The 15734-nt window shown below is 43.2% G+C and overlaps 1 protein-coding gene across 10 annotated transcripts in view; it reads right to left on the bottom strand.

The window, feature by feature from the left end:
- Window positions 1–15734, bottom strand: part of MARF1 (meiosis regulator and mRNA stability factor 1) — a 47047-nt gene that overhangs the window by 10612 nt on the left and 20701 nt on the right. For 4 of the 10 annotated variants that reach the window (XM_036408909.2, XM_036408910.2, XM_036408908.2 and 1 more), the window contains exons 14-25: window positions 15316–15552; window positions 15086–15205; window positions 13773–13948; window positions 11844–12064; window positions 10977–11119; window positions 10701–10834; window positions 9544–9746; window positions 8004–8231; window positions 4585–4815; window positions 1736–1948; window positions 508–568; window positions 324–422 (exon numbers count right to left, since the gene is read on the bottom strand). In XM_036408909.2, coding sequence (XP_036264802.1) covers window positions 324–422; window positions 508–568; window positions 1736–1948; window positions 4585–4815; window positions 8004–8231; window positions 9544–9746; window positions 10701–10834; window positions 10977–11119; window positions 11844–12064; window positions 13773–13948; window positions 15086–15205; window positions 15316–15552 — 2066 coding nt within the window. Of the gene's footprint in view, window positions 1–317; window positions 423–507; window positions 588–1735; window positions 1949–2197; window positions 2355–4584; window positions 4816–8003; window positions 8232–9543; window positions 9747–10700; window positions 10835–10976; window positions 11120–11843; window positions 12065–13772; window positions 13949–15085; window positions 15206–15315; window positions 15553–15734 lie in introns of those variants that run through there. The other 6 variants (XM_036408911.2, XR_004982820.2, XR_004982821.2 and 3 more) reach the window with 6 other exon arrangements.

Genomic DNA, 15734 nt, shown 5'->3' with positions numbered 1-15734 from the left:
CAGCAGAGCTGACCCTATTGCAATGTTGAAATACTGTTCTAAAAAGAGTGTCAGAATAATTTTTTCCCTTTAACACCTGAATTGGGTTGACATGTTAACGTTTGGAGGGGGAGCAGGGTGCTAGCGTCCCTTAAGAACATTAATCAGTGAACCATAAAATGCTAACAAATATAGGCCAGTTTTTTTCTTTGCTATTAAGCAATACTTTGAAAAAATGTATGGAAACTTAACTTTAATTCATGAAAGTAGCACACTGAGTCCCTCCTACCCCATCCCCATTTCTGCTAGAATTCAACAGCTTTGCCCTGTCCGTCCTTTCTTACCATTATCATTTGCTCCAAGTTTGAGTTCCATGGCTGTGCAAGATTTGGGCACCTCCAGAATACGCTCAGTAGACAAGGGCCAGTTTGAACTCAAATGACCTAGAGGACAAAGAGCACCTGTCAGAGGGAGAAGTCAGTGAGAGAACTGGGATTTCTTCAGGGGCAGGGATGGGCGCTTACTTACTTTTCATGTCATTTTTTAACACTACAATTCTCTTATGACCATGTCCTTTTATCCAGACCACCTGCATACAAGACATACTCCTGGTTAAGCAATGGAAAAGGAGGGGAGATAAGCCCTAAACTTCAGGAAGAATGTGACCTGTGTCTTCCTTAAACATACTAGAATTCAAAACCGAATTAATGCCAAGAAAAAAACTTTCTATACTTTTTTAAAGCAATAGAGGCTGGCAAAAACATGCCCCTTATGAAAAGCTTTGCAGTCTAAAAATCATGAGACTCAGCTTTAAAAATATTCTTTATGGCTTTTAAAAAGATCATCTTCTAAACACCAGTTCTGATCTATAAATGAAGATAGTTCTCACATGAGAGCCCTTACTATTTTTTCCAGAAACTAAACACACCCCAAAGAATTCATGAAGATCTCCCAGATGCCTCAAACTAAATTCATTATCCTAAAGTCTAAACAAAGCCCTCCACCTAATGCTGCTGGCAGCTCTTTGCCTCTTCGGCCACGCCCTGGGCTCCTGAGCGCTCCCACAGGCAGCTGTCAGCAGGGCCCTGACCTCAGCTCTCACGTGTCCCTAACTACGTGCTCTACTATTTTCACTCAGGCTCAACCCCTTCACAACTCACACCCTGACCCGGGCAATGGCCAGAGTCCTGGCCATGCTCCCTGTTCCCTCCTGTTTCTCTCAACTGGACTACGCACAGCAGTGACTGTGGTGTTTTTCACATGCAAACCTGAAGACCTCTCCTTGCTCTTCACTGAGTGCTGCTCCTCATCCAGAGGAGCAAAGCCCCCACAACAAGCTCGTACTTCACGGTCAGGCATGTGCTTACGCATCCTCTCTGCCTAGATTGTCCTCTCCCCTCTATGCCACGTGGTCAACCCTTCACAACTTGGCTCTGGTGCCTGCCTGGCCTGCAATGGCCCTCCACCGTGTGTCCACTGGAGGCTGAGGTGTCCTGACCTATCACCTGCTGGGGAGTCCTGACTCTCCAATACCCATCACCTTCCTGAGGGCAGGATCTAGGACTTCCTCGTCAGGCATATGGGAATGTAAAAAAGCTTTGCAGAATGAAGGAGGAACACTAAAAGCATTCATCTTATACAAACTGTATGTTATGAAAGGATCTGTTCAAAACACCTGCCATTTCCTTATTCTGCTCAGGAGAGTAAGCCTGTGGCTCTCCAGGAAGACCCTCCAAGAAGCTCAGAAAACACCCACCTGTGGGATTGCTCCCAAGAGCTCCTCTACGCTACTGAAGCCGTAAGCCTTGGGTTGCACTGTTTCTCCGACATATTTGGAATAGGCCACGGAAAACTCATGAAGAAAAAGCTGCTGGTAGTGGTAAGTACGAAGCAAAGACCGCACATTCTTGGCAAACAAATACAGACTTGTGAGCTTCACACACTCCTCTGTCTTATCATTAGTGAAAACCTGGTCCAAGAGAAAGATGAAGCATTAGACACTCCCAGAAAGGCTGCCCCCAACCCCAGAAGTGAGGGCCTCCAACTGAGAGTGACATAGTACCAAACCAACCTAAAAATGGAGTCAAGGAGGGATTCATTCAAGGATCTCCTCCCAGAGAAAGCTGGAGCCTTGAGCAAAGCCGAGTCCTATTGGCAAGTCCAAAAGGGCAGAGGTCTGGAGAAGCGGTGTGTCAGAAAGGAAGGGAGAGTGACAAACCTGGGGTCTCAAACAAAAAGGTTGGCACAAAGGGTGGGAAGCAAGCCCTTGGGCAGAGAGAGCTGTATCAGGCCTGGGGGCTGAGGCCACTAAACCTCATCTCCCAAAATGGTGTTCCAAAGAACTCGGTGTGCAGGATGAGGATGTTGGCATTCTTCTAAAAAACAACAAAATCAACAAGGGGAAAATGGTCCAAAGCTCTTCTGTTTTCAAGTAAAGTAAGCAAATTTCTTTACCATAAACCTTTCAAAATCTTTAATGTGCGCTGAGATTCTGCAGAAGGGACATTTGCCAACCTCAGCTGGCCATGGAAAGTCTTTTGCCTTGAACACCCATTTACATTACCCAGAACTGGTGCCTGCATAACAGGTGACTAACAAGAGTTCAGAAAATGTTTAATTAGATATTGTGAAAGCCTGAGCTAGACAGTAGCTAAAGTGGTACTTTTAAATATATACATACATATATATAGACATACACACACACACACACACACACACACACACACACACACACACATATATATATTTGATTTTTTTACAGAGAGGAAGGGAGAGGGATAGAGAGTTAGAAACATGGATCAGCTGCCTCCTGCACACCTCCCACTGGGGATGTGCCCGCAGCCAAGGTACATGCCCTTGACCAGAACCGAACCCAGGATCCTTTAGTCCACAGGCCAACGCTCTATCCACTGAGCCAAACAGGTTAGAGCGGTACTTTTTATTCAGGAACTACTACCAAAGGGGAAGAGAAATAGCCTTAGTAGAACTGTACTCACTTCTGAACACAGTTGACCCTTAAACCAGCATTTTTCAACCGCTGTTCCGCGGCACACTAGATGTTGCCTGGTGTGCCGTAGGTGCAGACAAGACAAGAATTTTATAATTTTTCACTATTTTGTTTACTTAATATTTCATAATAATTATAAAATACTTACTTTGTGTTTATTTGATTCCTATTCAAGAGAATTACTTTATATATAGTCAATATAGGCACAGAGTTAAATTTTTTAACATTTTCTAATGGTTGTGTGCCTCGTGATTTTTTTCATGAAACAAGTGTGCCTTTGCCCAAAAAAGGTTGAAAAACACTGCCTTAAACAACACAGGTTTGAACTGCAAGGGTCCACTTATACGCACATTTTTTCCACTGGATACCTGTACTGTTTTTGATCTGTGGTTAGGAGTCCACTGATCAAGTGGATGCACTGATCTATGCCACTTTATACAGGAGACATCTGTTGGATATGGGTACCCGAGGGGTTCTGAGAATCAATCCCCTGTGGATACTGAGGGACAATGGGAGTCTTTGGGTGTCAAACATTATTCATGATTGTCAACTGCGTGGAGGTGGTGCCCCAGAGCTCCATGTTGTTTAAGGGTCAATTGTATAACAACAACAAAAAATGGGGATTTATAGCCAAGCAAGGAGGGAGGCTGTTGGTGGATGGAAAATTCCTAAATGACATCCAAGGTGAAGGTCTAGTCTAGAATAGTGGTCGGCAACCAGTGGTCCGCAGATGACTGGTAGTCTGTGAGGTGCGAAAGGTTGGTGACTGCTGGTCTAGAAAGCTGCTCTGGGGAGCCTGAATGAAGTCTGGCCAAGGAGAAATTTTCTGTCAATACCTTTTAGTTATTTAATTATTGATCACATGGTTATATGAGAACAATGGTATGTTACTCTTTTGGATTTTATTGATTAATATTCTATTTAGACTCTCTTTCTTTTGAGTGACCATATTAGGCTTTCGTATTCAAATTTGGTATTTTGGCTTCAAAAAATAAAATTGTGAGCTTTGCATCAAGTGGCCTATAATACTTTTTAAGAAGTTCATTCTTTAAGGGTTATTTAAAACCCAATTGTTAACCCATCTGGTCTTAATGTCTTTTTCAGTGGTAAAATTTCAATGACATTCAAAGTCTCTTTTGTGGCAAACAGTCTAATTTTTAACTTCCAGTCAATTTTGGTAAATTTTTTTTTCCAATTTTGGTAATTTTTCTAGGACCTTATTCTCTAATAATTCTTCTAATCTTGGAAGTGCCATTCTTGGAAGGGGGCCTTGGGTGACCAGTCAGTCTTCCTCTCTGACCTACATTTGACTGGTACGTCACATGAAGTCACCATTGCAATCGCTCTAATTCAGAGAAGGGTACGGTAGCAAAATCCAGCCTGATGCAGGACAGTGGTACCCCAGTTCAAGAATCAGGAGGCCAGGGCCTTTGGCCTGGCTTGACACTCATTTGGACAGCTTGCCTCCGTTTGTTCAACTATAAAATGACCATTTGGTCCCTTTTAGCTCTATACCCTCTAATTTAGACCACTAGGTAATCCAGAAATGTCCAACTTGTTTCATTACGATGGCTCTAAAGAACCATGAGCACTCATACCTCAACTAAGTAAGGCAGACTTTTCAGAAGTTCGGTCAGGGTCAGGAATCCATACTCAAGGGGGTTGAGAAGAGTGCTGTGGGTAGCTTCATAATATCTCTTGAGCTCATCAACAGAAAGAAAGGTGGCTCCTTCCCAAGACATCAACAATACCAGCAGCTGGGCAGTGAGAGAGCGCAGGGACTTGCGGTTGACCAGCTGGATCTGTTTGCCAGATTCCGTATCAGTAACCTGGGGAAAACAAGAATTCAAACTTATCCAATCTCAGTTAGTTTTATTTGGCTAATGGGACCCATAGAGGAAAAGTCTCTAAATCTTTCTCTTAAATTGAAGAGTGGGTTTGTTTTCAGCTTCTTTGGGACACTAGACCAACCATTCTAGTAAAATTATTCTCTCCCTTTCTCCTGGTTCATAACCAGAAACTTCCATCCATACCACCCCCTCTCTTAGGACATTCTCTCCACTGCCCCCTAAGGGAAGGGGACAAGACTGGCCAGCTGGCATCCACTGGTCCAGCTTGTGGATTAAGGGTAGCTGTGTTGGGGTGGGGGTGGTTAGACTGCAGACACCACTCACCCCACGTGTGTGTCCCAGGGGCTAGACTGGGAGGTGACAGAAGGCTTATTCAGACTGCCAGGTCCACTCTAACTGTAAGGCCAGCTGCATTATTCTAGTCCACTGTTACCTGCCATAAAGTTAGTATTTTCATGACTGACTACATGTCTAGGTCTCCATTCGTTCAGATTCTCAAGAAGGTAAAGGATTTCAGTTTTTAAACATATTGGGAGGGAAACCTTGCAAAAAAGACACAGGTTACATACGCAGACCAAAAAACATGTGAAGAAATAAGCATTTGGTGACTGAGACCCACAGGTCTTGGGAAGGGGTGAACGAGTCTGTGAATTGAGCCTTCAATGAAATTAAAATAGGCAAAGCTTCAGTATATACACTGCTTAGGCATTGGCAGGCAAGCCAATATTTACTATTACAGCTATTTTCCCATTTTTCTGGCATTCCAGCTAATTTTTTAAAGAGGGGTGCGGAGGGGGGTGGGGAGAAACTTGGATGTGATAGAGACATGAGCCTCGACTGAGGCTGGGGATGAACCCCCAAAACCTAGGCATGTGTCGTGTCCTTGACTGGAAATCAGACATGCGACCCTCAGTGTGCGGGCCAACCCTCTAACCACTGAAATACGCCTGCCAGGGCCTAGCTGGGGTTTTGGGTCCTCAGAGGCAGAGAGAGGTGGGTGGCACTTGATGAGACATCCCAATACCAGAATGTCTATGGTTCTGATGTTCACACAGAGCCAAGGCAGGAGCTGGTAGGTAGACGCCCCTCTCCATTTATCAAGATTATGGATTTGAGATTTACTCTACACATTTCCTCTGCAGGTATGAGGTTTAATCAGTCATATTATATGTCCAGGGGAGAACAAGTCATCTTCTTAGATGCCCAGACCATTACTACTACTCCAGCCTTTCAAGGGAAAAAACAAAAACCTGTTCCTTTGATGCTACTTAGATACATCCCTTGACTTGCAGCCCTGGATACACATTAGAATCACCCAGGCAGCTTATAAAAAATGCCAATGCTAAGAGCACACTCAGGCTAATTCCATAAGAATCTCAGAGGCAGTGGTGAAGTCTGGGCAATGCATTTCCCAGGAGGTCCCCAGGAAATTGAGTAGCACTAGGGTAGGCTTTCCCATCTGTCCCTGTCTCCACAGCCTAGCTTCCCGCCCGGTCACTCACCTTTATTCGTCAAAGTCTGTGGTCACTACCACTCCATTGTCCTGGGTGAGTGAGCTTCCCCAGGGCCTGTCCCAAATCGTGGCCTTTCAGTGCCTCTAACTCCTCATCTCCAATGACATCCTTCTACTTGACTCTACTCCAGGCACCTATCCTCAGGGTCACTCTTGGGATACTGTCAGTGCCCACTTCCAAAGTAACTCATTCAAACCTCCCATGTATCCTACATGCAAATGGGAGCCTAGAGCAGATGCTGGGTGGGAGAAGACAAAGAGATTCTCATCCTTCTGCAACTTCACCAGCATTGACTCCTGTTTTGGCTCCTCTTTCATCCATCTTGGCACTGATGGGCTATTAATTAGCAGTCATGTCAATACTCTAAACTCCTCTGTCCTTGCCTTTTTGTTGTACCCATCTGGCCAAGTCTCATCTTGAGCTCAACGATCTGCTGTCCTGGAGCTGCACTGAGCAGCCCAGCCACCATTTTCACAGAGTATATCGATGAGCACAGACTTCCAGGGAGTTCTCCCTGCTCCCAGCATCCCTGCTGATTTCCTGGTCACTCTGCCACTTACCACCATGACAACGGCAGTCCTTCTCCATGCTCTCCCCCTAAGCAGTTGCTCTCACCTTCTACTTGACAAAAAATAGCTCTTAGATGATAACTCCCTTCTTTTCCTGGTGACAAACATCGTTTTTACCTATACTTTGATCCATCCTATCTCAATTTTATCAAAATAAAAATATATAACTTTGCCGTCTCTCCTTCCACTGAATGACAACTCTCACAACTCCTGCCTCCTCACCCATCACCCTTTTGCGCCTTTGTCTATCTTCTCTCTCAAGTAGAGCCTCTCAGTAGCTCTCGAACATGCTCACTTAGCTAGGTCTCTGGGTCACATTAGCCCTGTGTCACATGCCCTCTCAGTAGCATGCGATGCCACAGACCATTCCTCCTCCTTGGTCTTCAATGTTCCCCACTCCTGGCTGCTCTTCCCACTCCCAGCAGGCATATCTCCATCCTCAGGACTGTTTTTCCTCGTCTACATAAACAGATTCCTTCCAGACCCGTGACTAGAACTGCCACCACTTTGTGTGTTTTCCTTTCCGTTTCTTCCTCCCTATGGTGAGTTTTCTTGGGTGGGTACAGCTTGAAAATTAGGGCTGGGAAGCTCAGTTCGGTGCAGGGCGGCGAAGAGGAGGAAGGGACCCTCTCCAATCCAGCATTCAACAACAAAGGCAATTCTCAGCTAGCTTGCTCCTACCCGTATTCCTTCAGTGAGCCAAAATTTGGAAGGAGAAGAGATTTGTGATTACTGTCTCCCCCAAACATCAGAGATGAAGATCTGTTTAGACTGATCTAACTTCAGGCCAGCAGCACTGAGACTGACACAACTGAGAATCAACACCCTGAGATAAAACAGTGACCTCATCAGTTTAAGACGACATGTCTCTGACAAGGCCACTTATAAACACACAAAGGCAAGTCCAAAACTCTAAACTGCCAAACCAAAGTCATCTTCTATTACCTCACAAAGTGTTAATGACATACAAAGCAAGCCGTGACGCACCAAGTAGTGCAGCATGCACCTACAGAAATGCTAACGCACAGTTGAATGCCCCAAGGAAGATGATGTCACAAGTGTTATCCCATGAAAAATCTGTTACCTTCACAACATGGCAGAGCTTCTGTGTTAAAGCTGAAACTGAGCTGACATCATAGTCTTGGAGACGAAACGTGTAACCAAAAGTCTTAGCATATTCTGTGAGCAGATCTGACATCATAAGGCAGTTATCTTTTTGGGACCGAAGGAGTTTAACAAACTGGGCAGCTAGAGCTTTGAATCGCTCTACCTCCGTCAAAGTGAGGATTTTTTCTTCTCCACATTCCAAAACCTTGGAAAATACACAAGAGGAAAGGAACAGCAAAATAGTTAAGATTATTCGTGGAATTAAATGGCCCAAAATGTGTTAATAACTAAAAAGCACTTTGGTGTTCTATAATAAATATAGTTTTGCAAGATTAAAACTTCTGGAACTTGGTTGCACAATAATGTAAATACATTTAACACTAGAGGTCAGGTGCATCAAATTCCTCCTGTGGTAAAGAGGGTCGGGGAGGGGGGGATGAGGGTGTCCTTTTAGCCTGGCCTGCACCCTCCCAAAGTCCGGGAGCTCTAAGGGGATGTCTGACTGATGGCTAAGCTGGCAGATATCCTTAGTGCTGCTGTGGAAGCAGAAGAGGCTCTTGCCACCACTGCTGTGCTCACCAGCCATGACCCTGGCTTCTGACTGAGTGGTGCTTTGCTTGTGGGAGCGCAGTGACCACCAGCGGGCAGCTCACGCGTTGAACATCTGCCCCCTGGTGGTCAGCGACTGGTTGTTCTGCCGTTTGGTCAATTTGCATATTATATAGGATAACTGAACTGTACACTTAAAAATAGTTAAGTAGGTATAGTTAATGTGTATCATGACCACAAAAATTATATTATATAGGATTATATAGGATAACTGAACTGTACACTAAAAATAGTTAAGTAGGTATAGGTAATGTGTATCCTTACCACAAAAATTTTTAAAAAGTAAAAAGCACTTTGAAGGTCAAAAATGGTAATATTAATAAAAGTCAACAAAAGAAGTCTGATTTAAGTTACCAATGACTTACTAAGCATTTGCATTGCTTCATGTACACATCTCCATACACATCTCCAAAAGTATGAAGCTATTTAAAGTATATTCAACTTAAAAATTTAAAGTACTTAATCCTGCCGAAGCCGGTTTGGCTCAGTGGTAGAGCGTCGGTCTGCGGACTGAAAGGTCCCAGGTTCGATTCCGGTCTAGGGCATGTACCTTGGTTGCGGGCACATCCCCGGTAGGGGGAGTGCAAGAGGCAACTGGTCGATGTTTCTCTCTCATCGACGTTTCTAGCTCTCTATCTCTCTCCCTTCCTCTCTGTAAAAAATCAATAAAATATATTAAAAAAAAAAAGTACTTAATCCTTTTTTCACTAAGCCTAATCCTTTTTTCAATAATTACCTAACACAAGTTTGAGGAATGATTTTCTTCTATAATGAAGGAAAAAAACCATAAACTATATATAATACTAATGAACCAACAATATAGCTTTTCTGATAGAAATATTTCTAATTTTGATTCTATTTTATAACTCCCAATTTCTCTGGGAGGGAAAAATAATTTCTTCACTTACTTGTAGAATATTGGGTATGGCTTCAAAAAGTTCAAGTAGTTTGGTAAACCCATAGTATGCAAGTTTGCACTGCCGGCCAAAGTGGTGATGGTAAGAGGGGATGAACTTATTAAAGGGCATCCGGAAATGGGGCTGGTGCCTCAGCAAATCAACCACATCCTGGGAGAACTGTTTTGTCCTTTCTATTTCATCCTGGGTACGTTCTTTAAAACAAACAGACAAACACAAGTCACAACCACCTTCTATCCATTTGTGCTTAATATTATTAGTCCTATGCACAGATTACATTTATCTTTGCCTTCCAAACACACACAACCTAAAACAGACACTCCTCTCTCTTTGTAGATGGTTTTCAAACTCATTCAAGCACAAAACAGCAGAAAGTCAGGCTATTATGTGTACAATGAAATACACATAACACAGATACTTCATTTTATAAACTAAAAATAATTTCTCTAGCCACCCACCCCTGTGTCCCATCCTAACCCACACTGAACATGACACACCTGAATTACCTATGGCATTACTGGCCATAGCTGTGAAGTGAAAAAATTTCATGGATACAGAGCTGTGCAGGAGCCCAGGTTAAGAAAAACATTGATGGCCGAAACCGGTTTGGCTCAGTGGTAGAGCGTCGGTCTGTGGACTGAAAGGTCCCAGGTACGATTCCGGTCAAGGGCATGTACGTTGGTTGCGGGCACATCCCTGGTAGGGGGTGTGCAGGAGGCGGCTGGTCGATGTTTCTCTCTCATCGACATTTCTAGCACTCTATCTCTCTCCTTTCCTCTCTGTAAAAAATCAATTATATATATATATATATATATATATATATATATATAAAAGAAAAACATTGATGAAACATGGAAGAACATGACAGTATGCAGATTTAATTTATCTCTTTCCTTTTCAAGTATGCATAGCAAAGTAGCTCAGAGTTAAAGAGACAGATGGATTCTAAAACACTGGCTTGCTTTTCTTCCAACAAGTGGTCCCACCTACTCTGCAGAACCCTGGATCCACTGCATACCCGCCATTTTCACACAGCACTTTCCATGGAATCTTGGGAACCATGGATAAGCTGGAGAAAGATGCATCTTTTTCATGATTCCGTGTTAAAACAACCATTTAGATAGGTCTTTTTCTTCTAGTCAACATACCTCTTTTGGGGATACAAATCACCATTTCATTATCTTGTTGGGACAGACAGATGGTTGTGTCTGGAATCTCCGATACGATATCGATCAACTCACAGACCCCATATTCGGTGACTTCCCAGTCCTTGGAGAAACACCTACATTTTAACCATGGGAATAGGAAAAGAATGACAAATATGGCTTGACAGGATAACTTTATAAATTTTCCAAAAGAATGCTTTGAAAAAGTGTTTTAAAATATTTGCTTTCTTTTTTTAAAAAAAATTCTCATCAACTCACCAATGATAAGCCTGAGAGAATTCTCTCACAACAACCTGTTTGCTGGCCTGGGATTTGAGAAGTTTTAGTAAATCCTGAGTAAAGCGCTTCACCTGGGCCCTGTGTGTAAGGGTCAACAAACGTTTGGAGCCCATTCCGAGAATCTGCAAATCAAAACTTGGATTATTTATACTCATAAAACCTTGGCAGATCCTGACTTTCTTATTGCTGGCTTTTCTCCCTGTTACTGCCTCAGAGGACTCCTCCCTTTATACATGGGATCTTCATTTGGAAATACAGGTAGAGCAACGAACTGCAAACCAAAATGAACGACTGCTCAGAGCGGAGGGCCTTTTCTTTGGCCCTGCACACTCTTCAGAATAGTCATGAGTACAGAGACAAAAAGCATGGCATCATTCTGGGTGACTAATTTTGTCTCTAAAGGACAGCTAAAGCTTTTTAGGACATTTTACTGTTATAACACTATAAATGAATAGGCAAGGACTTTTTAGGAATCAATGGCAGTCTCCAGACAGTAATTGTCTTCAACTCATTTATAAGAAAGGTAAGCCCAGGTTCACAGTTCTCATGTAACAGTGAACATGTGTGGAGAGGTATGTGATAGGAGGAAGGCCAGTCCATGGAGATTAGAAGGAAAATAACCCTCAGTGCTCTAAGGACTTCCTTTAAGTTGGAAGCTTTCTCAAAACTTAAGCCATCCTGTGTATGTCTTCTGCACTCTAAAGAAAGCTTATACAGGATGTTTTGCTCTGATTGACTTCTTAGGAATTAATCAGGTTATCAGCTCTCCTGGTTCTTTGGCTGAGGAAGACAAAGTCATGGAGGAATACCCCCATCTTTAACCAATAATCCCTTAGCATTCCTTACCTGCAACACATGAGGCACTGCTTCTAATAATTCAATCAGCTTGGAATACCCATAATCTGATACCCGGCATTGCTTTGCAAAATGATGGTGATAGGATGGAATGAAATTACTAATTCTCATGATACAGGATGGTTGGCTCTTCAGTAAGTCAATCACTTCTCTACTGAACTGGATCAGCTGGGGGTTACCTACAGGACTTTTAGACCGCAGAAGCCAAGGGTCTAGATAATGGGGAGAAAAAAAGAACACACGTTAAGACATGAAGCATGACTTCATCCGGTGGAAAAGGTAGGTAACTGACCTTGGATTCCCTTGCTTGAGCTCAGTCTTGACCAAGCAAACGAGACCAACTACCTGTTAGCTTTACCTCTCAGTTTCTATACTCAAGTGCCATATAATTAACAGGCTAACCCAACTTATTTATGGGCTGGCAAAGGCTTTCCCACTCCTTCTCAAAGTCAAGTTGCCAAAGCAAAGAATAGTTCACCACAGTGTTAACTTAAAGCATAAGTGAAAACAGGAAATTTCCAGTTTATAAGGTGGTTGTATTTTAAAGATTCACTTGTAATTTGGTCACAAGAACACAGTTATAAAAGGTCACCAAGCAGGTAGCCCAGAAGAGACTAATCTCTATATATAAAAGCCCAGCAACCCAACAGAGGAACGACCAGAATGACTAGTCAACCAGTTGTTATGACGTGCACTGACCATGAGGGGGCAGGTGCTCAACACAAGAGCTGCCCCCTGGTGGTCAGTGCACTCCCACAGCAGGAGCAACCACTCAGAGGGCGGGTCCACAGCCACTCAGCTGACTGGGATGAGCAGCTGCTCACACAATGGGCCGATCCCCACAGGCCACGCCCCCCACCAGTGCATGAATCTGTGCACCAGGACTCTAGATAATGCATAAAGAAGCTGAGAATATTGCCCAAGAAACCATGGAAAGCAAGAATGTAAAACTAGCATGATATAAAACTAAGAAACTGGTTTTTGCACTTATCTTGAATGTTTGTGTAATTGAGAAGTTTTAACAGTATAACATATGGAACCCAGAGTGTTATAGGACTGAAATGAAAGGCAGTAAGTGGGTAAGAAGCTTCGGTACAGAGCTCCCTGGTTACCCATACCTTTCTTCATAAAGGCAGGGTGAGGTCAGGGGAGAAGAGGAGGAAGTACTGAGGGCCACAGAGAAGGAAGTGAAGGTATAAAGGCAACAACTTAAGTGTTCACAGGTAGCAGGACTAGAATCTGCAACTAAGGGACTATCCAGAACTCAGAAACACACCCAAATCCAGGTCCAAATGCCCTGGTCCTTTAAAGTTAAATCTGGCCGAAACCGGTTTGGCTCAATGGATAGAGCATCGGCTTGGGGACTGAAGGCTCTCGGGTTCGAATCCGGTCAAGGGCATGTACCTTGGTTGTGGGCAAAAAGTCCCCAGTGGGGGGGTGTGCAAGAGGCAGCTGATCGATGACTTTCTCTCATCAATGTTTCTAACTCTCTATCTCTCTCACTTCCTCTCTGTACAAAATCAATAAAAAATAAAAATAAAAAAATAAAAATAAAGTTAAATCTGTTTCCACATTTAGCAAAGTCAGAAATGTCCAGCTAAATCAATTTCAAAGGTAAATCTGCATTCAGAGATATTTTCTTCAAATACTTGAAATTATTTTTGAAAGGACAAGTTAACTGACAAGTTGAAAGCTTCCCCAAATTAGGTAGGTAAGTAGACTTGTTACGGTGGAATTTGGGTTTAAATTTTTTTTACATAATTTATGCTGGTACTTTAAAAAAATTTAGTTCTGCCAACCTTTGTACTTTACTTGTAGAGACAGAGACCTTTTATGAAATATCAAAGGAGATATTTGATATTTTACATTCATACAAAAGCCACAGATGGGGCTCAGAAGGACCAAACACCTGACACCTACCTGTGTTTGGAGGAGGGGGCTTGTTGTGAATCCATTTCACTACCTTGATGCCATTCTGTGCAGTGGCAATGTTTACACCTGGAACACAGGTGATGAGGTGTTCTAAGGGAACAGCCCCTCGGTTTTCTGGCAATACTTCTAGTTCACCAAACTCTGCAGCATAACAATCTGGAAAGCTGAAAAAAAAAAAAAGGTCAATTAATATTATGGAAAAGCAAAGCACTTGCTAAACAGAAGACTTTATTGTAATGTATCCATCCTATATAATAAAAGCCTAATATGCAAATTGACTGAACAGAGGAATGACAGGGTGGTGGAGGGCGGGGCCGGTGAGCGGGCAGTGCCAGGTCAGCCAAAGCAGGTTCCAGCAGGCAGAGGGAGGGGATGGTGATCAGAGGGCAGCAGCAACAGACAGTGACAGAGGGGTGATTGGGGGACAGTGCTGGTCGCTCACCAGCTGGTGCCATCCCTCAACTGCCCCACTGGTCGCCTCCCACAGAGGGAGGCCACAGGTGGCAGGGGTGGAGCAATGGGGTTGGGAGGTGAGGCTCGCCACTTGCCGGCTGGCACTGTCTCCCTCACTGGCACATGGGTTGCCTTCCATAGCAGCTGTTAGTCAGACATCTCCCTAAGGCTACTGGTCTGTGAGAGGGCACAAGCCAGGCTGAGGGGCCCCTACAGTGCACAAATTTTTGTTTACCAGACCTCTAGGTAATAATTTAAATGCCCACAATCTGGGTTTGGAGTTACAATTAAGGTCACTGGGAGTCAATCACGGTGGAACTGACCTCTTTGATGCATTCTGATGGTACTAGAATTTCCTGAACAGTTTTCCAGCAGAGGGGGTTACAAATAAGGCAACTGGATTCCAAGACAATTATTCATTTGTTTTAATGTACTGCAGGCCTTAAGGCAAATTAGTCCTGTGCTGACCCGTGTTGTCTACCAAATGACCGATGGTGTGGTTAAATGAACTTATAAAGAATACTTTTACCTCTCAAATTTTGAAATCTACAACTGTTTGAGCTTGTGTGTACTCTTATAGCATTTGTGCATACTTCTATTACACACTTATAATCATCTCTTCTCTGTAGAGAGGAAAGTGTCCTACTCATGTTTCCAAAATTCAGCACAAACATTTTCTTGTTGAATACTAAGTGAATGGACCCATTTCAGATATATTTTAATTGACAACGAGACTAAGGACACACATTCCTTAAAACTTTCTTGGGGAAAGGTGTGGACAGAGAGGGAGATTTTCTATAAAGAGAACTAAGGCATCCCATCACAATGGTTTTGACATGTTTATTCACCTTAATAAAGGCACAGTGCCCTCGTGTGTCTGCAGAAGACTATGAACCTGGGGCCCAAATGTCTTCAGAGAGAGAATCACGAAAGGAATCTGGTAACAGTCTGGATCAAATTCATGTTCACTGCAGAAAACAAAACAGTAGCAAGGTAATTCTAAGAGATATTCTTAGAATTGTATATATGACCTTATATAGCAAAAGGATTTATTTCTGGAGGGAAATGGATGTTATACCTGAAATCCTTATTGGAGCAATGCTGTCTGCAGACAGGCTCATGATATTCTAACTCTTCAAATATAATTGGGCTGCCATTTGTTGAGGAGCCATCATGGGACTGAGAAGACCCCAAGGGACTCTGTCGAGCTTGACTGCTGGGTAAGAGACACACCAGTCTTCCATTCCCATGTTCACGGATGGCGACTGTGTCTGTTAATTTATACAAATCTGACACATTCAACTTGTGTCCAAACCTAAAAGCAAGGAAAAAAAGAGAGATGCTGACTTTTACCTCAGCATCTTTCACTGATTATACAAAACACTTGTCCTGTTTAAAGGGCTACAACCAAGAATAGAGCCTCTGTCTCTTCAAAAGTAAAACTGGAATAATTCTATTACAAATTCATTCCCTGTTGAACCAGTGATGCGTAGCACT

The sequence above is a fragment of the Pipistrellus kuhlii genome, unplaced genomic scaffold (genome assembly GCF_014108245.1).
Source record: "Pipistrellus kuhlii isolate mPipKuh1 unplaced genomic scaffold, mPipKuh1.p scaffold_m20_p_4, whole genome shotgun sequence".
Classification (NCBI taxonomy): Eukaryota; Metazoa; Chordata; class Mammalia; order Chiroptera; family Vespertilionidae; genus Pipistrellus; species Pipistrellus kuhlii.
This window is presented reverse-complemented; position numbering and strand designations above follow the sequence as displayed.